This window comes from Glycine soja, chromosome 1 (assembly GCF_004193775.1).
Source record: "Glycine soja cultivar W05 chromosome 1, ASM419377v2, whole genome shotgun sequence".
NCBI lineage: Eukaryota > Viridiplantae > Streptophyta > Magnoliopsida > Fabales > Fabaceae > Glycine > Glycine soja.
Genome location: NC_041002.1, coordinates 47,831,854 through 47,859,564, shown reverse-complemented (window position 1 = coordinate 47,859,564; position 27,711 = coordinate 47,831,854). Strand labels below are relative to the sequence as shown.

Genomic DNA, 27,711 nt, shown 5'->3' with positions numbered 1-27,711 from the left:
TTGTTTTTTAAAAATTAAGTAGAAAATATCAACAGACTTAGTTAACAATAAAATCATTAAATTTAATGGTTACATCATTGGTTTATTTGGATCATTTTCTTGAAAATTTAAAATATGTGGAAAGTTGTATTGTAAAAAACAAGCTTAAATATTTTTTTTGGTGGTTATGAAATTTGGAAATATATATTTTTGTTTCTTCAAAATATTTAATATGTTTTTCATTCTCATAAAATTAAATAATTTTTTTGTCAAATTAAGGTTTAAATCATCAAACTTATGTGCATAACTTTTTTTACATTAGTAATACATAATCGATGTCAATAATCATATTTGTAGATTAATAAGATATATATTTTGTATTTTAAAAATAATTTATAATTTTTTACAAATTTATGTTAAAAAAATTAAAGAGGATTTCAATTGTGTTAAATTTAAATATTTTTGTAACTGTAAAATATGGAATGACAAGATAATTTAATTATTTTATGATTATATTATAATTAAATAAATCTTATTAATTTCATAGTTTTCATCAAGGATTTTTAATAATATCGTTGTATATTATATTTTAAAAGTATATTAAAATAAATATAATATAAAATGATATTAAACTTCAGAATAAAATATTTTAATTACTGAAAATTAAATATTTTAAAGGGAAGAATAATATAATATGTTTAACTGTAGTAGTATGTAGGCTTAATAATCTTATTTTTTTAATTTTTTTCAAATTTATATAGAATAAATACTTTTAATTTATTTCAGTAATTAAAATGATGTTTTATATTATAGAGTTAAAATTATTGAACATCTGAGTTGTATAGTAATTGTGTATTAGTTGTACAAAAGGTATGTTAAATGCGTATGATATAAATATTTGTATAATTTAAATGAGTTTAATTAATTTTTAATATTACATAATTATTAAATTTACGTAATAAAATAATTATTAAAATATTAAATAAAAAGTAGTTATATATTCAATGCACATTTTTTTAAGTTCATTATTAAATAACTACACAAACACGTATTTATTCTACAACATAATGATTAATTTAAAACTTGAATTTTTTTTAAATATCTAGTTAATTATTTCATGTTCTCTTACCAATGACTTTCTCTATCTCTTTTATAAATTTTCTTAAGTCTTTCTCTTTCTCTATCTTATAACACATATAAAAAGTATAATGAAATAAATTGAGAAATTTTTTAATCACAAAATAAAAAACATATTTTAGAAATACATATATTAATGCTGAAAAATATTTTCATATTAATTTATTATATTTTTATTCGACGTTAATTTCGTACACCTAATTAAAATAAATTTTCAATAAAATCATGATACAAAACGATCAACGTCTAACAAAAATACACAGGTGAGAATGAAAATAAGCAATTAACATTTTTTTGTCATGTGAAACAGTTGACATAGTTGCAGCATATATCATTTAGATTCCAGCATCTTTGTGACACATTTATTGCAGATATTATCAGTGCTTGATGTTTTCTTCCGCCCTTGTTAGTTATCAGCAGTTTTTATTATCTATGTTTCCGGCACCACTAGTTTTAATTTCAGGTTGGTGTTATTAGCACTAATGAGTTTTTATTTTAATTTCAGGTTCCCATAAAAGCTGTTGGTTTGATCAAGTATAGGTACCACCCCTTTTGGTCCCCAAATTATTGTCTAACAATTTAATTAACGTTCTTCCTAATTCTCTTTTAATAATGAATTAATTCAAGGTAATATTTATTCTATTTTAAGAAATTAAGATGTGACTAATTGAATAAACTCTTATTGTGATTGTGTTATGTTCAATTAAATCATTTAGACTCTATATTAATTTATTTTATCCACCTAAGATTAATTCTACTATATATTGTAATTAGAACTTGAACTCTTTTCTTATGGTTCCAACACACTAAATTTCCTTCTCAGCTCATCTTAAGTGTCTAACTTCATGCACATAATGACCAAATATCAAGAATTTATAAAATCGACGAGAGAAGAATTAACAGAAAAGAACCTCATAACTATATTAACATAAACAAACGTCAATGGCTTCACCCTAGATGACTATCCACAACCATCAAAACTAAAACATTAAGGGAAAAAAAAAATCTAACCAAAATAAAGAGAGAAGGAGGAACCCTATCCTCTCGGTCTATACTGTCAATGAGTTAAAAGTTTGAATGCCTAAATCAAAGTTTAAAAACCTATTTAAAGGTTTGGACCAAAAGTCAATAATCCTCAATTACAAAAAAAAAAAAGAATATAAAATAGCAAAGAAAGAAAAAATTTGATCGTGCTCACACCCCTCACAATCATGCTCGTGGACTGTGATCATCTCCCAAGTGCTATTAAGGCTACAACTGTGATGTCAAATCATAGGTTTGTGATCCTGATCACCCCCTTGTGATCTTCTATGCAAGGTATAGCAAAACCTCATTATTTTTATTTTTATTTCCAAGTCTTTTTTGCTCAAACTTAATTTTTTAAAATCCTTCATGTGAAGAGTGATTTTGAAATGAATAAATTTGTGTTCATGAAATTAGAAATATACATTTTGTTTGTGCAAAATTTCTAGTATTTTTTTTTGTTATCGTAAAATTAATATATGTTATATGTATATAACTAATATAATAAGTGTTACATTTACGCATAAACAATGCAAAAATAATATTTGCAGGTTTAGATAGAATTGAATCACTGCTACAAAAAACGCGTTCAACGTCGGTGCTCATCGGAGTTCAACGACGGTGCAGGGCCGACTTTGAATGAGAGGTCGTCGTAGGCCTCCGGCCAATCTACGACGGTCTCCATCCACCATTTTAGAAGCACACGATTCCTGCGACGGGGATGACTGGAGGCCCGTAGTTGCAGGTTCGCCTTCGAAGACGTTGTCGGCACGACGAACGACGTTGAAAGGTAAGCTTTTAAGGTCAGGTATGGTGGCACCGACGTGGTGTGTAAGGGCTACCACATCGTTGCACCGGCAACCACCGCCGTTGAATGGTTGGCCAACTACGTCGTTGCTGCCGAAAGCAACGACGTCGAAAGGAACCAAGTTACATCGGTGCTTGAAGAGGAACGTCGTTGAATCCATGCCAAGTTACATCGGTGCTTGTAGAGGAACGTCGTTGAATCCATGCCAAGTTACATCGGTGCTTGTAGAGGAACGTCGTTGAATCCATGGCCTTCACGTCGTGTCTCGGGTAGGAACGTTGTGGACTGCATGAAAGCTACGTCGTTGCTGTCGTAAGCAACGACGTAGATTATGTTTTTTTTTCTATTTTAAATTTTTATATTATAAATGTTATTTGTATAAATGTAAATAATATGAACTCGAATTTTTTAAATTATTATTGTCAACTAATAATTATTATGATAAGTAAATATAATTTTTGTTCTAAAATTTTTGGTTTTAATTAAATTAATATTATATAAATAAGCAAGATAATGCATGATATTACATAAAGTAAAATATATATCAACCAGTATTTGAAATGTAATTAACCTAGATTTGTGTAGTATATATTAATAAACATAATAATTAAACATGATATAATCTAATAATAAAAAAAGTAAAATGTACTAATAATTAAGCTGAAAGTATATAAATTTGTGTAGTATATATTATCATTTTACTTAATTTAAATTTATATTAATCTTAAGCAACAATAACATAAATAATGAATATGAATACAAATAGCCATTTAACAGTTGTTAAAATATTGTAACTTAATCATATTAACAATTAACAATACATATAATTAGATTTAACAAGGTAATTGTTAAATTTATTAACAATAAACATAATATATTAGTTGCATAATATATTAGTTGCCAGGGGAAGACTGTGGTTCTTGAAATCAGTAACCTTTTCAATTTCTTGGTATTGGTTTGACCAAAATTGTTGGAGCTGTTGCTGAAGCTGGTGTTAGAACCATATGCTAATTAATTGAGCTCCACTACCATAGATGGGTTCTGGCTATGCCTTTGATGATCCATTCTGTTTCAGATAAAATCAAACATCACGCCTTTGGAATGACATTTATAATAAAGGCATCTTAATTAGTGCTTCCTATGATCATTTGCCTCATAGAATAGTTGCCTATACTAGTAGAATTCATTTTTGTTGAAAGTCATCAAGTTTGCATGTAATGCAAGTTGACAGAACCAACCAAACAAACAGTTGCACAAATCTCTATATATACTATATTTGGTGCTAGCTAGCTTAATTAAAAGAGTCTAGTTAATTCAAACATTAACAAAGAAAATGTGAAGAGCAGGGGTGCTTTTAAAAATACTTATTTAAACATGAAAATGTACAGCTGGCAAAGTGTGATCAATCATTTACGAATAATGCTTTTAAAAAATTTACGCTTTTTCAATGATCACGACTATTTTTAACATGAAATAATTTTGGTCGAATTATGTAGGATTAATATAGATAATAAAATTTACTTTCCGAGCATTTATAAAATACGTTTGTTTTAAAGTAAGCGTATACTTATTTTCAATTTCATTTAGAAAGTGTATTGTAATCTTAATTTACTTTGATTTATTTAAATTTAAAAATTAAATATATTTATTTGCTTACTTTGAATGCTAGCTTGTTCTTATAGAACCTTTTTATTAGTGCCTACATATATGAGCACGGAGTACTTTGGACCCAAACTCATGATTACTTTAAGAAATAAAAAATTAAACATACTTTTTTAGTTATTGCGTTCAATATAAATAATAAGGCTAGATAAAAAAAAAGTGGAAATATATTTATGCTATTTTGTAAAATTATGTATGATTCTTAATTTTAGTACTTGAACTCAGCATTGAATATTTTTTTGTTCCTAAACTTTTAAAAGAATGATATCAATCGAATATAATCATTAGTTGAAATTCTTTCTCTATTGTGCTAGCCTATTTATTGGTTTTTCAAATGTTGCATGCTTCACTTTCACTCATAACTCTATTCCTCAATTTGAAAAGAAGACAGGTGGGGCAATTACCACACTAACCTATCATAAAATGAAGAATAAGAAAGCGCCTCTGACAATATCCGTCCCACAGTTGTCTTCCTAGAAGCCATCATTCCTGCATTTCAGATTCATAACTCTTTGCATATATATATAAGTCTCAAAAAACAAAAATTTATTAGGTAACTGAAATTAGTTTAAGCAAAACACATTAAAATAGAGGGCAAGAAAACATTATGGTATGCCTGCATCAGTACCTTGTTCAATGATAATAATATCAATGACCAGAGAAAGAGGTACACGCCTCTCAATTGTTACAGTCCCCCAAAATGGTATAAATGAAGGTCTTGATACCTTGACCAAGAGAGAAAGGGAATAAAAGATCATTTCGTGTATTAAAACTCATATCGCAACATCACGATCATGCAGAACAATTCATATATACCTTGTAAACTACTTCGGTACATGTAACATATAATCTGCGAGAAGACAAATCCTTTTGAAGCACATATCTCCTGATGGGCAACTACTGCAGAATTTTCAAATGCATTTATATTTATCTCTCTCAAAATGCAAACAACTATAGTGAGTTTGTGACAAGTCTTTACTATTCAGCTCCAAATAAAAGACCCTTTATTCCAGTGCAACTACTGCAGACATGCCTTAATCTAACCTTTCAAAGTGAAAATAGAAACCTTAGAAGGCTACCAAATTGAGATCAAATTACATTTTGCACAGGAAATGTTCATGTGAATTGAGCTGAATCATACAATGCCGGAAACTCTTAATGTCAAAACACAGCAGAATTTTCAAATGCATTTATATTTATCTCTCTCAAAATGCAAACAACTATAGTGAGTTTGTCACATGTCTTTACTATTCAGCTCCAAATAAAAGACCAAACAACTAAGCTCGGGTTATCATGTCCAGATGGTGTACTATAACTGAAGGGGCATCTTTGCAGCGAAAGAGCTTAAATCAATTAAAAGTGACAAAGGGCATTGTGCTATATACCTTCAAAATCAACTTTTCATCAATGCTGAAGCTACAGGAGTGACATTTGAAAAATTATGTTAAGACTCAAAATAGGCAACACTTATTACAAATTACAATCATCAACAAACTACACAGTACAGGTTAAACACATGCCTTCCCTTATATGTTAGTTTTCCAATTAATCACCCGAGGGAATTGTGACTGACACTGCAGATAATGAAAGGTAGCTCAAAATTAAGTGTAGCCTCGGTTAGCTCAACTTGATAGAAACAGACCCTCAAGGATCCAGCTGGTAAGAGCATTACCCTTTCTAATTAATAAGCCATGTGACGATTTTCAATATAGATAGTAGATAATCCACCATATTTAGTCTCAAATAACGGTGCACTGAAATTGACTTCCGTTTCTGAAAACATTGCTGGGACATTGCTGAAACATTGCTGACCTCAGTTTCTGAAATTGACTTCCGCACAAGTTCTTTTAAAACAAAGTGGACCTGCAGAGTAGAAGAAAGCATGTAATTTATAAATGGAAAGAACAACATGTGATTGGGAAATTTAATACAAAAAAGAACAAGAACAAACACTTATTACACAAATGTAAGTGACTTCCATTGCACTTTGGAGGGGTGCTTTCCTAAGGTCTGCCCACGTGGCAGAGCCTACGTCATAACTCCCAAGAGAACCACCACGAACAGCAGATCCCAAAATGGGGATATTCTTTTCCTTGTCATTCTCATCAAAACAATTCACTGGAGCCTGCCAATTTGCATCCTCAAGCACCGCACCAACCTCAAATGTGATCACATGACCAGTGTATCCTGCACCCACCAAATTCCAAGCGGATTCACTTCAGATAAATGCTCCAAATAAGGGAGAAGTAACAATTTAAGAATAGAGGTGTGTGTAGTACCTGAGGAGGAGTCCCACCTAAGAGGCCTACGAGTGAGGATATCCAAGTAAAATATCAACGGGAAGATTATAATGTGTTTGAACTTTCATTAGTCTTAGGTTTGAACTTTTATGTTGCTGATCTAAATTTTTAACCATGTTGCTCACCCTTAAGATGTTGGGATGAATTAGTCCCACATTTGTCAGAACTTTGTGAGGCAGCTGAAGCTCCCAGTATAAAATTTGAATACTTACATTGTACAAAGCATACCTTTCTCGGTCTTATAAAGATTAATATACACAATAGGTCTCATAAATCTATCAAGAACTTATAAAGATTAGTAATATATATAAAATCTTCAAGGCATGCATCTATAATAAATTGTACATTAGTTGAAAAAACTAACCCAAGAAATAAACAAAAACAAAAACATTATGAAATTAAGGCATTCATATTTTAATTGAAAGATAATAACCATTAAAGGAGCACAACTGTTCAACCCAACCAAAACAATTACAGCAGTAAAACAAAGTTCATGTCCACATGTTATGTAATTACAGCTTTCTACATTGGATGGTTCTAAGTTTCAAAAAGTAAGCTGCCCATTTTTTACGTAATGTTGTGATCACCTCCGAGTCTAGTGCCGAGCCATCACCGAACCACTACACATTGTCAAATACAAACAATTAATGAAAATGAGTCTAAATGAGCCTACATATGGTGATTTGCCGTCAATGTTTTCGGAGTACATTATTTACCACAGTCCAATCACTCTTCAACTTCGTGCCAATTATGTTTCACATCCAATGCATCACATAATACCCACACTCATAGCCTCCGCGTTGAACGTGAGTTTAAATGAAGAACAAATTAACTATTGAATGTAGGGCTGAACATGATTAATAACATTTCAAGTTGCAAACATTGTATGTAGTTCGACTAACCTTCAGTTCAAGCCACTGGGGTGCAGTTTTAGGAACTTTGCCATCAGCAGTCGTGTTTAATTTCTTGTATGCACTACATTGGAAGATTAATATGATGTTAATATAATGTGCACAATCGCAACGTCCAACTTTAATATAGGTTAAACGACTAAAAATATAATACTTAACTTGTTAATTGCAGTTTTGATATGAACATCAGACTTTCTACGCACTGAACAAAACCAGACCACGACATTGTCTTTAGGGCACAACACAACCATTTGCCAATGGGCGCTGCAATTTGCACACCATTTATTTATTAGTAGGACAAAAAGAGTTACAGCATTGCCAAAATGAATTTTACTTACTCATTCAAATAAGCTCCTATACACACTTGTCGTTGCGATTCCTTAACCCATTTTTCGATATATTCTTCACATTGGCCACGTCTGTCCTTTGCATTGTGTATAGATTGAGGCTCAAGGAATCCATACACCGATCGATAACCCAAGCCATTACTCCACTCATTCATATACCTAATTTGCACATGTCATAAAATAACTGAAGATCACGTAAATGTCATAGCAATATGGATTTCATAGTCACGAATGGATTTTACTTACATGGTCCACAATTGAAGTATGGCTATGTTCAACCATTAGTCGCCTGATGTTATTTCGCTGACATCAGTATATGTTAAGAACAACGATGAATTTACATTTGGAATCCCAAATTCAGTAAGATCCCACACAAACTCAACAGGCTTGTCGTAAATGTCAACAAGGGTCTTAATCAACTCACGCAAGAGGTCCTGCTTAGGAACATCATTGCTTAATTCGGCAGCATTGGAAACTTTGTCTGGAGTGATGCCTGAATGCTATATCATGCAACAAAAGTATTGATTATAGGAACGTTCAAAAGATTGGAATATACAGTTGAAAAGATAATAATTGGCTGAACTTAAAGTATACTACCTCATTTGATACTAGTTTTACCAAAGGCAATGGCCATGCAATGAATGTGTTAACGGCATCTCTCACATACTTAACTTCTGATGTCGGTAATGGAACTTCAGCTTCACCATCAATTACTAGTTCGACGCTAACCCTTACGACATCATCCGTATACGCTACGCAATGTATGATGGATGGTCCATCATGAATTTTTGCTAATGCCACGAGCTTTGTACAATTTTGACTTTGGACGTACAGCCCCATAGGCGGTGTTACACCACCAGCATGCACTTCCCCAGACGGGTTCACAACAATTTCAGTATTGCTCTCCTTAGTACTCACGCGTGCACCTAACACATTTAAGTCAAAATTATAAGGTACTGAGTCCTTGTCTCCGTTAAATATGTCAATAATGATGGCATCCTTCAGCTCTTTTTTCCAAGCCTGTATGCTTTGCTTCTTTTCTTCTTCAAGCTCTTTCATGACTTGTTCCCTAACGGTTACTACTATTTCAGCCAACTGTTCTTTGGTGAATGTTATAGATGAGCTACTTGAGGCACGTTATATCCTCCCATAGTATTGACTAATTGTGACCCCAGACCCAGCTACACGAACACGACCTCCATGATCTGGTCTTCCTATGGCCGTGTTAAGTATATCATGACGACCCTGGGGGACAAACTCACCCTGTGTCACTTGTTCTTCCAACGAGTCCTACATGTAGAACAAATTTCACATCGTTAGACTTCCCTGTCATTGTAAACAACATAACAAGTAGTAATTATATGTCAAACACCATGTCACATTTAATCCAAAATTGAAATTGTTGTAATCAAAATTGAAGTTGGAACTGACAATTTTATCAGCAATTTGTCTTGCGGTCTTAGATGTCATTTTCCCATATCGATTCGTGCGGGCCATCTTCCACTTGACATGTCTTTGAATGGGAGATGGAGGGTCCTCAATGAGTGCTGGATTTTCAGTCAACAATGCGTCATGTTGCCTTTTCTTCATTTTCTCGTCTAACAGCTTCTTTTCTAGCAATTCATATCCCCCGCGGAAAAGCAAATGGGGACAGTCATTATTCTTTTGGATTTCCTGCATCTTCTTCCTAATTCCCTGTGGTTTAACATATAGTGTTAGAAGGACTTCAAATTATTTAGTCTTTACAATGATATAACTCAAATTTTTTTGTAGACATCACATCTAACCTGCCAACTAGGGGTTTTACGGGTTGCCACAAATTCCTCCCATATCTGTGCATCAAAGCCATATTTGACAGAAGGATCTTCTTTATGTTGGTCCTCAGAAATACTAAACACAAATTTACTTGTCAGGGATGATTTAAACTGCCTCCATCTAGTGGCCACAGTTGACATCACCTTTTTCTTTGCATCTAGGGCTTCTGGGATATCAAACTTAGCCTGCAAGACAAATTATTTACTACTATATGCATCACTAATCATTTAAAAAATTTTAAACTTTATATGTCACCAACACTGCACTTACCAAAATCTCATTCCATACTAGCTCCTTTAGTGTGTCTGGTACATCCTTCCAACTGTTATGTACAATTGGAAATTTTTCTCTAGCTACAACACCTAAATAACTGTGGAATTTCTCTTTATGGGGGCCCGATCCTCGTCCAGTTGCAGCATCAACGGTGACAATAGGTCGCGGCTGATCCAAGGTTCTTCTAGTCAACATCCTAAGCCGTGTCGATCGTCTAGTATTCCTAGACATCGCCTCTGACTGTTGATTGGACTGCGGAGGGGATGCTGGTGGTGTTGCCATGATTCTGTCCAAATAAAACAAATAACAGTTAACATTGATAAACAAATAGCATTTGTAATATAGATGGAAATATGAACATGTATAAATTACTTAAATTGAAGGGAAATAGGTATTTACATTAGTATCCTAGGGTACAGTTAACTGACATTCATTTCCCATAGTCCTTCATCATGATCATTGCGATTTGCTTGCACCTCATCAACGTGTAATGAGTCATTGGTAGAAGGAATTTTAGTGGAAAAAGGTGTAGTTTCACAAATGTCAAGTGTGGAACCATCATGTGTGTCATTTAAACCACTTGGTCTGCCTTGAAGAACCACTGAATATCTTGAATCGCAAGGATCCTGGACGTAAAACACCTGTCTTGCTTGTTGTGCCATAATGAAAGGTTCGTCGATATAACCCACCTTATTTAGGTCTACTAAGGTAAATCCAAAGTCGTCTTTACGGACACCAGTATTGGCATTGACCCACTTACACTTAAACACAACAACTCTAAATTCAGTATAGTCAAGCTCCCATATTTCATGAATAACTCCAAAGTAAGGCATCGATGCTCGAATTGGATTGTTGTCTGATGCACTACAAAAGTGATCGGAGTCGGCATCCACAGTCACGCCACTATTTTGCATTGTGCTTTTGTCATCTGCTGACTTCGTGTAGAATGAATAATTGTTTATATCATACCCTTTCCAAGTAGGTACATTTAGATTTGGCCCAACAACTAACAATCTTAAAGTCACCGAGGCACCATCGTCAGCAAATATAGTTTCCCTGAACCAGTTAATGAAAGCTTTATTATGCTGTTGCAAAATCCTCCTCATGTTCATTTTTGGGTTCATTTCAGTGAGTTTTTTTTTTTTGTGAGCATCAATGTATGGAATCACCTCTGCTGTATTGTTTAATACACATAGATGCGCTTGTGAGACTTCATGTCGAGTCATTGTGATAACGTTGAATCCTCGTGTACCCTTACCCCCCGGTGTCCGACCATGGCGACTTTCGGGAACCCCGACGGGTTGAGCACATTCAATGTACTGGGAGCAAAACTCAATACACTCTTCAGCAACATACCTTTCGACAATCGAAGCTTCGGGTCGGTGTAGATTCTTCGTGTACCCCTTTAACACTTTCATGTAGCGTTCAATTGGATACATCCAACGTAGGAAAACAGGCCCACACATTCTGATCTCCCCCACTAGATGAACAATTAAATGCACCATTATGTCAAAAAATGATGGAGGAAAATACATCTCCATTTGACAAAGGACAATGGCAGCCTCCTCCTCCAACTCATCCAATGCTGCTGGGTCAATTACTTTGCTACAAATAACATTAAAAACAAAACACAACCGTGTTATGGCAACCCGAACTTTCACAGGCAAGATTCCCCGAATGGCTACAGGTAATAGATGTTGCATTAGTACATGACAATCATGAGATTTCAACTCAACCAATTTCAAATAATTCACCGAAACAAGGCTCTTTATATTTGAAGAGTATCCTTGTGGAACTTTAAGCATACGCAAACAATGACAAAAACTCCTCTTCTCGTTTGTTGACATCGTGTGACATGCTGGGGGTAGATATGTTCGCGAACCTTGTGATATTGGGTGCAACTGTTCTCTTATACCCATTTCAACCAAGTCCTGACGACACTTCAAACCATCCTTTGTTTTTCCTTTAATGTTAAGAAGGGTGCCAATTAAACTGTCACAAATATTTTTCACAACGTGCATCACGTCTATACAGTGTCTAACATGAAGATCAGACCAGTATGGAAGATCAAAGAAAATGGATCTTTTCTTCCATATGTTTTTGTCAGTTGGAGGTTTTTTTTGTGTCTTGCCAAAGATATTTATGATGTCCTTCACGCGATCATAAACTTCTTTGCCCTGTAATGGTTGCGGCGCAGTTTCGTGTTCTTGAGATCCATTTAAAGCTTTTTTCAAACGTCGATATGGATGATACTGTTTTAGAAATCTTCGATGCCTTGTGTATACAGTCTTCTTTCCATGTTGTAGTTGGACGAAGGCAGTACCTTTCTCACATACAGGACATGCGTAATGGCCTTTGACACTGTATCCACTTAAGTTGCCATATGCTGGATAGTCATTTATGGTGCAAAATACCATTGCACGCAACGTAAAAGTCTCCTGCAAATAACCATCCCAGACATCAACCCCATCTTCCCATAATATCCTCAGGTCTTCGATCAATGGAGCAAGATACACGTCAATATCATTCCCTGGCTGTCTTGGACCCGCTATCATCATGCTAAGCATTATGTATTTTCGCTTCATGCACAACCAAGGAGGGAGGTTGTAAATCATGAGCAAAACAGGCCATGAACTGTGATTGGTACTTAAGTTACCAAACGGATTCATTCCATCCGAAGCAAGAGCAACCCTTAGATTTCTAGGCTCATTCCCAAAATCAGGATACAAGGAATCAAACTGTTTCCATTGCGGACTATCAGCCGGATGTCGGAGCAATCCATCACTTTTCCTCCCGCCTGCATGCCACGTCAAGTTTTTAGCATCATCTCCATTAGCAAACAAGCGCTTAAACCTTGGTATTATTGGAAGATACCAACAAACCTTTGTTGGACGAGTGTTATTAGGGGAAATATCATCAACGAAGTCGTCAGTGTTGGCTTTGTAGCGTGATACACCACAAGTAGGGCAATTACGCATATTTGCAAACTCATTTCTGTACAAAATGCAATCATTTGGACATGCGTGAATTTTCTGGTACGACATTCCCACTGGACATAAAATCTTCTTTGCCTCATATTGACTCTTTGGCAACGTGTTTTGTTCAGGAAGCAATTTTTTTAGCAGGACCAGCAATTCGGTGAAGCTTTTATCACTCCAGCCAAATCGTGCCTTCAAGTTTACCAGAGCTAATACCGCTGACAACCTTGTGAAAGCTGTGCACCCTGGATACAAAGGCATCTTCGAATCATTTTCTATTTTGTCATACAAAGGAGCACGTGCTTGTTGAAATCCGTCTTGTCCCAAATCGCGAATCATGTCTTCTATACGGTTTCCCATGTCCACATCAACTGGGTTAGTCTGAGAGCTTGATGGGTTCTCTAGCAATTCACCATGCCATATCCACCTTGTGTAAGTTGGAGTGATCCCGTGACATATAAGATGTGTTCTTATCTCAGCTATTACGTGGTGTCTCCCATTCCCACATTTCACACATGGACAAAAATATTTACCCCGCAGACATGGTGCATTCAATTCAGTAAATTGGAGGAATTGTTCAACTCCATTCTCATACTCATCACTGATGCGTGATGCTTGCATCCAACTTCGATCCATGATTTCCCTTTGCTGTCATACATTATTATCTTATGTAACATGCATGTAAACCTCACTTGTTTCATTAGAGGTGTGACCCTATCCCATTCAAGAAGACGTCTTTTATTAGTAGACTAATACGTATATGTTATTTGCCTTTTCTAAATTTGTTGAAATTTCGGCAGCATTTCAGCTATGTCTCCAAGTACACGAGATGAAAGCAGGTGCATGTATTCATGCAACGCATTCAAGTATGCACTCAGAGAACAAAGTGAAATGTAGTATACCAAAATTTCAACAAATTTAAGAAAAGGCAAACAACATATAAGTATTAATCTACTATAAAAGATTGTCCTCTCAAACTGTCCAAACGGACAATTCAAGATTCCATACAACGATTAATCCAAACTATTCGTATTAATCGTTGTATAAAATCTCAAACGGGAATCTAGGATCACTCAAAATGCACATAATTGTTTATGTAACACAATTTATATATAAATAACCATGAAATTATCATTGCTGAGTCAAACAAATACATACCACAGAAGTTCGGTCAACAACAACAAGTATGGGTGGGATCACAACAGTGGCAAACCAAAAGACAACTCCAAAACTCCGATGCTTGTGAAACAATAATTAACTTCGTAACTTTTTGCTCGAACTTGGCCTACAACAAACGAAATTTGTAGCATATTCAAAGTCATTGTTAGTAATTGAAGTTGGATTGTAGTTGTTTTCAAAACCAACATAAAATGGGAACCACAACCAGCAAATTCATTGTTAGCTTTGACTAAAATTTATTGTTTCCAACTGTGTCTAAATCTTCAACGGGTTCAAAGTATAATTCACATGCTTATCAAGGGGCCACAACCAGCAAATTCATTTGTGTTACATAATAATAATATATTCATTTCAAAATGTAGCTCAAATGATGGGTTTTTCGGTCAAAATTGCAAATGAGAGAATTATAATATATTCATTTCTAGATATAAGACTCTTTTTATATTTATTTGTCTCATTTTTATAAGATTTTTTAAAGTTATCTTTTATATTACATAGCTTTTAATTAGAATACCCTTAATTACTTTACGATAATGAAATATTATGAATTGTTCTTTATTTTTCATTTTACTTTTTAGTGTGTTTTTGATAAATATTAAAAGAAAAAAAGAAAATTCTTATGAACACGAAATAAGATATTGAACCATTCAATATATAGAGACTCCCCTAATTAGTGTGCTTTTGCGCCTTAATTAGTCCTCTCAATCTTTTAGAGACTCCCCTACATAAACACCATTCATGAATCACACTCTCACTATCAGGCTTTGGTTTGATTTCTAGAAAATGGGTGCACTAGATTACCTCTCCAACTTTTGCACTGTAACCAGCACTAGGACCAAGCAGAAAGCAATGCAGGTAAGAATGAAGTATATATAGAGAGAGAGGCAATAGTGAATTCTATAATTAATTGTATGATTCCTTCAGATATATATTATGTTGCAGACAACAGAGATAAAAGTGAGAATGGACTGCGATGGTTGCGAAAGAAGAGTGAGAAATGCAGTGAGTTCAATAAAAGGAGTGAAATCTGTGGAGGTGAACAGAAAGGAGAGCAGGGTGGTAGTGAGAGGATATGTGGATCCAAAGAAGGTGCTGAAGAGGGTAAGAAGAACAGCTAGTTTATTAAGATTACCTTAGTAGTGGGAAGGTTTGAATAGTTTAAATGGTATTTTTAATTCAAATCCTATCGGTCTGTAGTCAACTTTTTTAGTTATGATTTATTTCTACAAGACTGACTCTGAGAACAGAACATGCAATTATAAATGTGGGGTATATGCAATCCAGAAAATGGATCCATTTCAAAACACGAGTGGTTATAATAATGTAATTGACTATAGATAACTGAAAGTGCTACTGTCCAAACTAAAATAAAGGAGATCATATCGAATGCAAAATGTAAAAACCGATTTAGCAAAGTTTAGGTAGGTGCAGATTTTTTGTCCAAAAAAAGGTAGGTACAGATTTTATGTTACTGATCTACATAATTAACAGAATAAAAAGTATACACGTTTATGTTTATATATATATATGGTCACCGCATGAGAAATTAAACTCTAGACTAATATATTATAAATAATAATTACCAAATTCACACCCCATGCATTATGCATACAAAGTACAAAAATGATCATAGGACATTAATTGGACTGCATTTACCACTGTAAAAAGAGAGTAATTAATAACGAGAATGTGAGGGAGTAAATAATGCAATGGGAGTAACAGATAAATAAATTAGGGATAGCATGCATGTAAATATAAAAAGAAATATGGTGTATTATGTAGAAAAATATATGTGAGTATGCAGCTGGGGAATAGGAAAAGTACTTATATTATATTTTATTCTGTTACGTGAAGAAAGTCTCATGTTTTATCTCCCCTTGATGTTTACTTTTCGGCATTGGTCAAAAGATGAGAAATGCATAAATAAGAAGAAAGAAGAAATGTCACAACTCACGACAACTTGAATATAAAGACAGACGCATGCATTGAATTTCTTTTATAAATGCCATTCCCCTTTGGTGGCAACCCTGTTTGCACTGCTGCAGGGTTGGCAAAATGACGAATTTCCTTCTCTTAAAAGTATGATGCAAAGACAGCTTGAAGCTGAAAATCAGAGCATTGGTTTTATTTATCAAGAACAAAACATAAGTGGAATCAGAATATAGAATCACATTCCGAAATCCCATCTCCCAAACCAGCTGAAGACCTTTGAAAATACCCATTAGTTTAGCTTGAACTACCTCATCTCCATGAAGATGAGGTACAATAGTATTTTGTGTCTAATTAATTATCTCCTCCCTATCTCATCTATACCTAACAAATTTATAATATTATTTTATTTCTATTCTATTTTTCATCCATTTCTCTTAAATCAAACAACAAAACATATCATTTTATTTATACTTTATTCTGCCCTTTTCAAATTATATCTCCTATTTTTGCCTATTCTATTTTTCTCTTCTAAACCAAATACAACATTAAAGTGATGCAAATCAACTCATCACGCATAGGTGACCACTTTGAAGAAAAAATCAATTGAAAATGTTGGTAATTGGCAGCAAGTTAACCTAGCCGAATTTAGAGTTCTTTACTGCATAAAGGACTAAAAGCATTTTTCAAAATTGAAGACTAAAAATCATTTAAATTTGAGAGACCAAAAACAAAATGACCTAATTTAAAGGACAAAACATATTTAAGCCAAGGATTTATAATCACTTAAATTTTATGTTTGTTATTTCAGTCTGCAGAGTAACTAGTTCACATAACTGAATTACACCTTTGACTGCAGAGTAACAAGGCTGGTATATGCAACGCCATCCATTTCATCCACAAACAAGTTTACATCATTGTTTATCTCTGTGTTGAGTTACGCCTGCCCACCTTAATTTGTTTTATTAATTAATTAAGGTTAAATTAATTGGGAATGAAATGGACTTTGATGTTCAGCCTAAGGACATCGCAAATTCCCAATCATTGGCATGTGTGGCAAATGAACTTTGATGTTCAGCCTTTGACTGTACTAGAGGCATTCTGTTTAAATGTTTAAGAGTACACGTAGAAAAGCAAAAAGGATTGGTATGGGACAAAGAAAAAAAAAAGGATTTAAGAGTATACTTAAACTTGAAATTTTCAAAATCTAATAAAAGTTACTACTGTTGCTAAACAAGATAATCCTGTCCTAAAATGCGCCCGCCATGGTTACCAAATCACACAAGGTGGAAACTTCGTACTCTTTTCTTAGCTGTCACTCCCCATCCTCTTTCTAAATCCCCTATTAATTGACCACTTCCTTCGTACTCTCTCCACATCCTCTAACACACACTCTTTCCCAAACCTAATTCAACAACACCCACCACCTCCTCATATCTACTTAAACTGCATAAATTAAGCAACCACATTCATATAGATGAAAAATGCTACACATATCTTGGATGAAAAATGCATAAATTATTGAATGCTAATATACACCAATTAAGATAGATATTAGTATTCATGAAATACTGGCAAGCAAACACCATTAAAAAGCACATCCCATAAGTAAGCATATATGGCCAATAAACAAAGCATACATTTACGTAAATGTCCTAGAATTTTTCTCAAGGTGAATATTCTGTGGAAAAAATCATATCATCATTAAGCTCAATCTAGTATTGAAACTCCTCCGCATACCAAGATGCAATATTCTCAACTAAAACTGCATCAGAGACATGATAAGGCACCCACCTTGTTCCCAATGACAGGAGAATTGTCAGCAAACCATGTATCCTGCCTCTCAGATTGGCAGTGAGCAAAACATGAATTTATGAACAATCCATTTTGAGGTGATCTTGAGAAGCCTTTAATAGCATTCAGCATTTGATTCCTGAATCCTGCATTAGATACAGGGAAATGACTTGTTACAGTAATTTACTGAAGACATGTTTGTACTTCTTGTGCTCCTATAGACTTGATAATTCTTGAAATCACCACATTTTCTTTTGCTTTATAAATGTTTGCTGACCAATACACTTTTCGGATCTTATTGTAGACTCGTGACTTATTAAACGTGATTCACGTTAGGTGAAACCCTGTCTTACCTTACTCGCGAGTAATCCCTTGAAGTTAGTTGTTACACTCTCTTTACCTTTTAGCATATAGGCAGAGTCTATGATTTATATACTTTTTATACATGATAAGGAGAGGAAATGGTGCCTTAGTTTAGTATAGAATCCAAAAGAACACTAATAAAAAACTTACAATTACCTATTAAAGAATACGAGTGAGAAGTCGAAGATATACGACAGCAATAAGAAATTCCATAATTACATTAGTATAATGCCATGTTGGTAGTTTTATTCTCAATTTACAGAAGAATAAAACAGTAGCGGGTGTATGTTTGTGTCAGCTGAGATTGTTCTGAGTTTCAGATCAAATGTATACTATATACATACATATATTACATGTTTATGCAAAGTAATTAATTGTTTTTGTTAGAAACTACAGCTAATCATACTTGAGCCGGATAATGAACAACAAAGTCTCTATCTAAGAATGTAACTAACTGACATACAGGTCTCAAATTCAAAACTACTTAAGCTAATTCGCACAGTTAGTAATTAATTAGCACCTTTGTTAAATTTAGCACACTAATTCTCAAAAAGAAAGTTGTGTGAGCAACAAAAACCCACTTGCGGCCTGAACGTGGGTTTGAAGTTTCTAAATTCTTATCCTCTTTGGGAAGTATGCCAATACTAACCAATCCACTTGAGAGACTAAAAAAGAGCAAAAGTGACTCTGCAGCAACAGCAAGTTAAAAACATGACACAACTAGCTGTACTTTAGGAAACACCATCCAGAAGAAAGAAAACCACTTCATAAGATCTCTCTATGCATCACATTTTCCCACCAAAAGGAAACACACGAAGAGACAACAAAAAAACATGTCATCTTCACTCATCTTACCATTAACCATTTTGACAGTACTATCTTTTCTCTCCTTGGCCATTGGCCACCGTGCTCAACCCTGCAGTGAAGAATTCCTCAAACTAGCCCAACAAAAGAACCTCTCAGACTGCAAGACACTGCGCACTCTGGGGACAGAGTTTGCTTGGTCCTACCACAGTGTCACGAATAAATCCATAGAACTAGAAATTATGTTCCGTGCCACACTCCCCACCCCAATCAGTTCAAAGGACTAATTATGTTCCTTTCTCTTTCTTCATTCAAGTTCCCTAGCGTCATTAATCTCTTTTTTATTTCCTTCATTTCAGAACATTAGGTTTAAATTTAACTTCAATCCTTTCTTTTTGACACCTATCTTACAGTGATGCATGTGAGACAGAGAGAGAAGAGATTGAGAGATTTTCGTAATCGCTAGAGAGCTTCATAATAAATTTAAGAACATTAGGTTAAAGCTATTTCTCATATGTCAAACCACCTTGCAAATGTTGGATTTGTCAACAAGTACATTTACCATGATTTAAGCTTGTTTGGACCTGATGAATAGTGGGGTTCTAATACCGGCAATCAAATTCTGAGGGAAGAAGCACTGAAAGAGGGGTAAAAGATACATCACTAAAAGAAAAACTCAGAGCAAGTAACAACTATAGAGCATCAAATCTTCGCACAACCTTACCTTCAAAACACAGTCGTGTTACGACCCCTCCAAAAAGGGGTACTCACTGGCTTCGGCGGTGCCGCCACAAGACGAGACGCCGGACGAGGTGACGGGGGTGCGGGCAAATGCCACAGGTCACAGCGAGGTCACAGTACACAGAAATTTCACACACACAGGGAAGCGGGAGCTTGAGCTAGTGTTCACGAAATAGCGCGAATAACAACATTATATACATCAACCTTAACGATGGTGGCTTAAGATCAACGTCTTCGAAATTCAAAATTTCAATGACGGTGTTTTGAAGTGCACCGGCTTAAGTTACCAGCGCGCCACCTACAAAGACGGGCACCCACGGCCAACGTCGTTGAATGTGTCACGCGCCATGCACGTGGCACATAAAATGCTCACTTATTTACGGAATTGCCACCGCTACTCCTATTACGACGTTTTTGGCGGAAACGATGTGGAACGCGCGTCGTAAAATAGCTTTTTTTTAGTAGTGAATCTTGCTATGCATGGAATATATATTTGGTTATAGTCTCACAATTTTTTAATTTGCTTATAAATTATTTTAGAAATTTATGTTTAAAAAATTAAAAAGGATTTTAATTATTTTAAATGTAAATATTTTTGTAATCGTAAAATGTGGAATGATAAGATAATTTAATTATTTTATGACTATATTATAACTAATAAATTTGATTAATTTTATAATATTTGAAGTTTATTGAAAATTTATATTTGATTAGTGTATTTATATAAGATGAGTTGTTATGGATGTTAGAATTATTTTTTACTTGTGGGAAAACATGTTCGGTCTATTAAGTTCTCTAATATATGTAAATATTTTTTTTTCTCTCTTTAACATAACGGTGTAATATTAGTTAATCATAAAAAATATGTTAAATTATTAATTTGATTCTTATATTTTCACGATTCGTATCTTCTAGTTCATATAATTTGAAAGCGGTTTATTTAGTCTTTATATTTATATTTTAATTTTTTTTAGTATCTATAGTTTAAAAGTAATTTTTTTAGTCCTTATAGTTTATATTTTAATTATCTTTTAGTTCTTATAATTTGAAAGTGATCTTTTTAGTCCCTAAAATTTGTAATTTTAATTATCTTTCAGTCCATACTACAAAAAATATATATAAAAATAATTAGTTATAAATTATCAACTATTTTTTAATATAAATTATCTTGGAATAAATTAGTTACAAATTATTTACTAATATTTTTGTTATTAATTGTAATTGATAATATTAATCATATTTTGATGGTAAGGAATAAAAGGGAAATAAAATATAAAATATATGAACTAAAAAAATCACTTTCAAACTATATGAACTAAAAAAAACTAAAATCTAAATTATAAAAACTAAAAAATTCACTTTTAAATTACAGAGAAATTATAATGCTGAAAAATGTTTTTCATATTAATTCACTATGCTCGGTCTAGTATTAGAAGTCAATAGTTTACATAGAGACCTAAGGCTAATCCTTATTATATAAGCATGTTCACATTCAATGTTATAGGAAAGTGAAACCTTAGTAAGAGGTCTAAGAGTAAGAATGATGCTTACAAGCCTTAGTCATTAGTTGCCTACGATTTGACATAGGAGGTAAATTCTAGGTGCCTAAGGAAATGTTAAGGTATGATCCAAAGAGATAGTAATGCTGATGTTATGAGATTATAGTCTCACATCAAGAAAAGAAGGAAAAATCCATGAGATACTAAAAGCTTGATTTAAAGTTATTATTTTGATTTAATTTATGACGCAGAACAAAAACCCCGATGGTTCAAAAGACTACAAAATGGTCCCATTAATAATATTTTCATATTTTATATATTAAATTTATTAAATATTAAAATTAAATTAAGTCTGAAATCTCACGCAATTTTGAAAAAACTACAAAACTTGTGTGATTATGAAACAAATATCGTATTACAGAAATTTAAATTAATAAACTATTGTACAACAAATGCAACACAATTATTCATGATTTTAAAAAAATTAAAGTCAATTTATAATTTCACATTAAAAGAAGAGTTATTTTAATTTTTTAAGAAATCATTATATTGTCTTTTAATGGTACAATAAATGCAAGCAATTAAAGTCCATCGTTACATTTCTAAATCACCAAATTATTTTTATTTTATAATCCCAGCATCTCTCATGTAAAAGAAAAAAATTGTTATAAAATAATTATATTTTAATTTTTTAATATAACATTAATTATTATTTTTTTACTTACATGTTTTAAAACATTAATGATAGACAAAAACCTATAAATAAATTATTAATAATATAAAGCTTATTTTATAAAACTATCACTCTCTTTTATTTATTATTTTTTTCTTATAAAATAATATATGACTGACAATTATTTTGACTGGGGAAGTAATATAAAGATCACAACAATAAGGATCAACCTTGAGTCTCTATGTAAACTATCAACTTTTGTCACTAGGCCGGACATAATGGATTAATATGAAAAACATTTCATACCAAAAATTTAGTATTTCAAAAATATGTTTCTTGCCTTGCAATTAAAAAATTATGGATTTATTTCATTAAAATTTTCTTGATGTGATTTATAAAACTAGAAAAGAGAGAGATTTTGCAGAAAATTTATAAAAGTAAGAGACATGCAAAGTAATTGGTAAGAGAACATGAGACAATTAATTAGTTAATTTAAAATATGAATTATAAATAAAAATAATTGACGATTGGAAAATAAATTAATTGTGACAAAATAAAAGGAAATGATTATTCATTAGCAAAAAAATAGAAGGTTGCATAATGATTATCCATAGTTATTTTATTATTTAATTTTGCTTAGCAAAACATTGGCATATAATTTAAAAGGATGGTGTTTTAGGAATATGCCATGACAATCTCTTCTCCCAATGGCCAACGAACTGATTAAAAAAATAGCCTCCGTCTTTTTTTAGAATTCTATTGCATTGGGTATCACACTTATTTTCCTCAGTTTTGGCACGATAAACTTCAAAACTTGCATGCACATTGCTTGCATTCATTGTGCACCAAAAAAGAGTTGTGCCAAAAAGGTTATCATTGAAGGACCATTTTTGGAACTCTCCAAAGGCAAGAACATGTTGGCCAAGATCATTGTCCTTGGATCGACAATGGAGATACACAAGAATGCCATCATTCATGCCATTGTAGACACGCACAGTTTGCTTCCCTTCAAAAATGGTATTATCACTCAGACTATCTTGAGCACTGGCAACCATCAAGAACACAAGAATTGTGACCAGGGGCTTCAACATGCTTTTAAGATAATAATAATAATAATAAGAATAAACCAAACTCATAAGCTATTGTAGTTACTTTGTAGTCTTGCACTCTATAATTGCAACTTAAAAAGACATCACACCACCAAAAAGTCTTACTTGTAGATGAATTATGACATCACTTTCCACAAATTTTTAATTTGTAAGAGAAATAGTCAAAACAAAAGTCATCAACTTTTAAAGCTTTTCTTATGCATCATTAAAATCATGCCAATATACACAAATCATTTAATAGGAAGTTTCATCAAATATCAAGTTTTTAAAAATGTTTTAAATTCATCATTATGTTGTAGAATAAATACGTGTTTGGATAATTATTGTATATTTAATTTAAACAAATGTGTGCATTGACTATAATACTACTTTTTATTTAATATAATAATAATTATATTATTACATAAATTTAATAATTATATAATATTGAAACCCTAATTAGACTCATTTAAAATTATACAAACATTTACGTCATACGCATTTAATATATCTTTTGTACAATTAATACACAATTAATGTAAAACTCATATGTTCAATAGTTTTAACTATATAATATAAAAAAATATTTTAATAACTGAAATAAATTAAATATATGTATTCTATATAAATTTGACTGCTAAGTCTATGTACTACTACAATTAAGCCTATTATATTATATTATTCTTTTCTTTAAAATATTTGATTTACAGTAATTAAAATATTTCATTTTAACATTTCATATAATTTTATATTATATTAATTTTAATATACTTTTAAAATATAATACACTCATTAAAAATCCTTAATAAAAAATTGATTAAAATATTTGGACAAAAGTCACTCTTTTAAGTATTTATTAATACTTATATATTTTTTTTATGATTATCTAATAATACACCGCTATGTTAAAGAGAGAAAAAAAATTACATTAGAGAACTCAACAGACAGTACATTTTTTCCCACAAGTAGAATAATAATAACATCCATAACAACTCATCTTATAGAAATACACTAATGAAATTTAAATTTTCCATAAACTTCAAGTATTATAAACTTAATACAATTTATTAGTTATAATATAATCATAAAATAATTAAATTATCTTATTATTCCACATTTTACAATTACAAAAACATTTAAATTTAACATAATTTAAATCCTTTTTATTTTTTTAAACATAAAATTCTAAAAAAATTATAAACAAATTGAAAAAAATTGTGAGACTATAACCGAATATATATCTCATGCATAGAAAGATTCAATTCTAGCTGAACCTCTGAATATCATTTTTTACAATATTATTAATGTTAATATAACATTTGTTATACAATTGTTATACATATAACTCATATAAAAAAGTTATGACAGTACGTTTCGATATTTTGAACCTTGCTTTGGACAAAAAAATAATATTTTAATTTTATGATAACAAAAAACATACTAGAAATTTTACAGGAATAAAATGTATATTTCTAATCATTTCAAGATCACTCTTCACATGAAGGATTTAAAAAATAAAGTTTGAGCACAAAAGACTTGGAAATAGAAATAAAAACAATGAGGTTTTTCTATACCTTGCATAGAAGATCGGGCGGGGGCGGGGGGGGGGGGGGACCCTATGATTTGACATCAGAGCTCACTACTGGAAAAAGGACATTTTACGACGATTAAATCAGGTTTTTTACGACAATTTTGAACCGTTGTAAAAACAGATGTTGTAAAATACCAAAAAAATATTACATCGGTGTCGAAAAACCGTTGTTGTAAACTAAATTTTGTAGGACAATTAATCTATAACCGTCTTAGAAAATATTCAAAATTTAAGACAGATATTTGGATAACCGTCTTAGAATGTCACTCTTTTATTAGGTATATTAAGACGGTTATTTATAACCATCTTAGAAAGTCAAGCATACTAAGACGATTTTCAATAATTGTCTTAGTTTCGAACGACATTCTACATCGGTCTAGTAACAACCATCGTAGATTTTTACAATATACTAAGAGGGTAATTGAAGAATCGATGTAGTATTCTGATTTTTTTTCTTGAATCTCAGCGTTAGGTTTATCATCTAATGCTCCTACGCCTAATTAAATAGCTAGCTACACAAATATTATTATTCATCTTCTAATTAATCATCATTGATGGCCTATATTTCTTTTTAATTAACAAAGCCATGCATGTCATAATACTAATCCTATATTAAATATGCCATTCATGTGGAACCATAATATATGTCAACATGATAAATATACATAGTATTGAAAGAATAATTACATTATATATTGACCTATTCTGGGGCATGATATGATGCAGGAATTGGATGGTCCAAATGCAAGAATAATTACATTATATATTTAAAATCTCTGGGAGGACCCAAATATGACGGGAAATACCTGGATGGTGTCGTCAGAGAGAAACTTGGAGACATTCGGTTGCATGAGACACTCACCAATGTTGTCATTTCCACCTTCGACATCAAGTCTTTGCAACCTATCATTTTATCATCTTATCAGGTTAACTTTTTCAATGAATTTTCTTCCCCCTTTTGGGGTATAGTGTTGGAGACTTGGAGGTTGGGGCATATATATTTGTTTAATTATGGTTTTACTCGACTTTCAGGGGTTGAAATTTTGACACTAAACAATGTCTCAAACAGTATTATTGACTAATAAGATAAAATTGTTAGTCTTTAATTTCTATTTATATATTTTATTTTCAGTTACTAAATTAGAATTGTATATATGTCAAAAAAACTAGTTATATATTATGCTTTTCTTAAAAATAATTAACTCATTAGAGAATTAAAATAAATAAAAAGGTGAAAAAAATTCTAACAGGAAGGTTTGTCACGAAATTAATCTTACCTGTTGAGATGTATTCTGGGGCTGCATATCCATAAGTTCCCATGACTTTAGTCGAAACATGTGTGTTTGATCCCTCTGGCCCCACTTTTACAAGTCCAAAATCTGACAATTTAGTCGTGAACTCCTATTTTAGACAAAAGCACATGATGCATAAGAGCTCTTTGGATTTAGTTTCTTGTGTTATTCTACCATTTTAACCAATAACAAGAGAATGGTTGGTAGTTAATTACGTACTGAATCAAGCAAAACATTGAAAGTCTTGAAGTCTCTATAAATGACTGGTTTCTCAGCTCCATGCAAGAAGGAAAGGCCTTTGGCAGCACCTGTTGCGATTTTTAATCTTGTTCCCCATGGCAGTGATGTTAGACCTACAATTACATTCAGTGGTTGACTGAGTAAGTTTAAAAGAGATAAGTAGACAACAAATAGTTGCTAAATGAGGCTTTGGAGCATATGTTTCAAAGATAAAAATAAACAAGGATTTTGATGCATACTTCTGAAGAGGTGATTCTTCAAACTTCCTCGTGGCATGAATTCATAGACAAGTAGTTGTTCTTCATCTTCACAACAATATCCAATCAACTTAACCAAACTGGGGTGTCTTAGCTGCCCAAGGAAAATCACTTTTGCTTGCAACCCAATCGGATTATTCAATTGGCTCAGCCAAAAAAAAAGTTTACTTCTAATTTGTTATTATATTGTTTATATAAAATTCTTTTTAGATACTCTCTGTTATTAATAAACGATTTTTATATGAACAGTAGAAATTTTTTATGAATAACACTCTTATTTGCAAAAAAGATTTCTCTAATAATTATGCACGTGTGTAGATAAAAATTTACATAGGACTAAAAACTTACAATAGAGATAATTATAAGTGTCAAATCAATGATTTAACTTTTCTATATCCAGATTGCAAGAGAGAAAATTAAACAATTCAAAAAGAGGACACTGGAAAAAAAGTGCTTTTAATAATAATAGTTTAACTTTTTTATATCTAAATAGCAAGAGAGAAAATTGAACAACTCAAAAAGATGATGTTGGAATAAAACTGCTCTTAATAATAATGATTAAAAATTGCATGTGCATTTCTTAAAGATGGTTTGGTTCTCTATTGAGCACTAAATTAAGGTACTTATTTTGTTTCTGGAAATTATACAAAGGAAAAAGATATTTGGCCAAAACCTGCTTCTTTGTAAGCTGGCCAAGCAAAGGATGATCCAATAAAATATTGACTCTCGATATAAAAACTAAATTAAGAATATGTTATAAGTATAAAGATTAAATTAAAAATATGTTTCATATGTAGAGACTAAATTTAAAATATATATGGTAATTAATGGTGAATGCATGAGAAAGACCAAATTTAATAAGTTTTGCACATACAGATATCAATTTAATAAGTTTTCTTTTACCAAATTGAGAATTTGAAAGACTAAATTATCATTAAATTTCTTTAAATTAAAAAAATAATTTTTTTATATAAGTGCTTATTTAAGAATTTTATGTGATTTTAAGCAAAAAATATTTTTTTTCTCAA

The 27,711-nt window shown here is 32.2% G+C and overlaps 2 protein-coding genes and 1 long non-coding RNA gene across 3 annotated transcripts; 1 reads left to right on the top strand and 2 right to left on the bottom strand.

Moving 5' to 3' along the window:
• Positions 1 to 6,127: 6,127 nt before the first annotated feature.
• LOC114405404 lies at positions 6,128 to 6,626 on the bottom strand. The gene is made up of 3 exons (XR_003665199.1): positions 6,570 to 6,626; positions 6,282 to 6,472; positions 6,128 to 6,183 (listed from the first exon to the last, which is right to left on the bottom strand). It is a non-coding gene; the product is annotated as an uncharacterized LOC114405404 (long non-coding RNA).
• A 4,048-nt stretch (positions 6,627 to 10,674) lies between these two features.
• Positions 10,675 to 13,869, bottom strand: LOC114389657. The gene is made up of 2 exons (XM_028350423.1): positions 13,134 to 13,869; positions 10,675 to 13,052 (listed from the first exon to the last, which is right to left on the bottom strand). The coding sequence occupies exons 1-2, from the start codon at positions 13,867 to 13,869 to the stop codon at positions 10,675 to 10,677; spliced, it is 3,114 nt and encodes a 1,037-aa protein (XP_028206224.1).
• A 1,310-nt stretch (positions 13,870 to 15,179) lies between these two features.
• LOC114389571 (heavy metal-associated isoprenylated plant protein 21-like) lies at positions 15,180 to 15,549 on the top strand. The gene is made up of 2 exons (XM_028350305.1): positions 15,180 to 15,267; positions 15,355 to 15,549. The coding sequence occupies exons 1-2, from the start codon at positions 15,196 to 15,198 to the stop codon at positions 15,547 to 15,549; spliced, it is 267 nt and encodes an 88-aa protein (XP_028206106.1). The 5' UTR covers positions 15,180 to 15,195.
• The last annotated feature ends 12,162 nt before the right edge of the window (positions 15,550 to 27,711 follow it).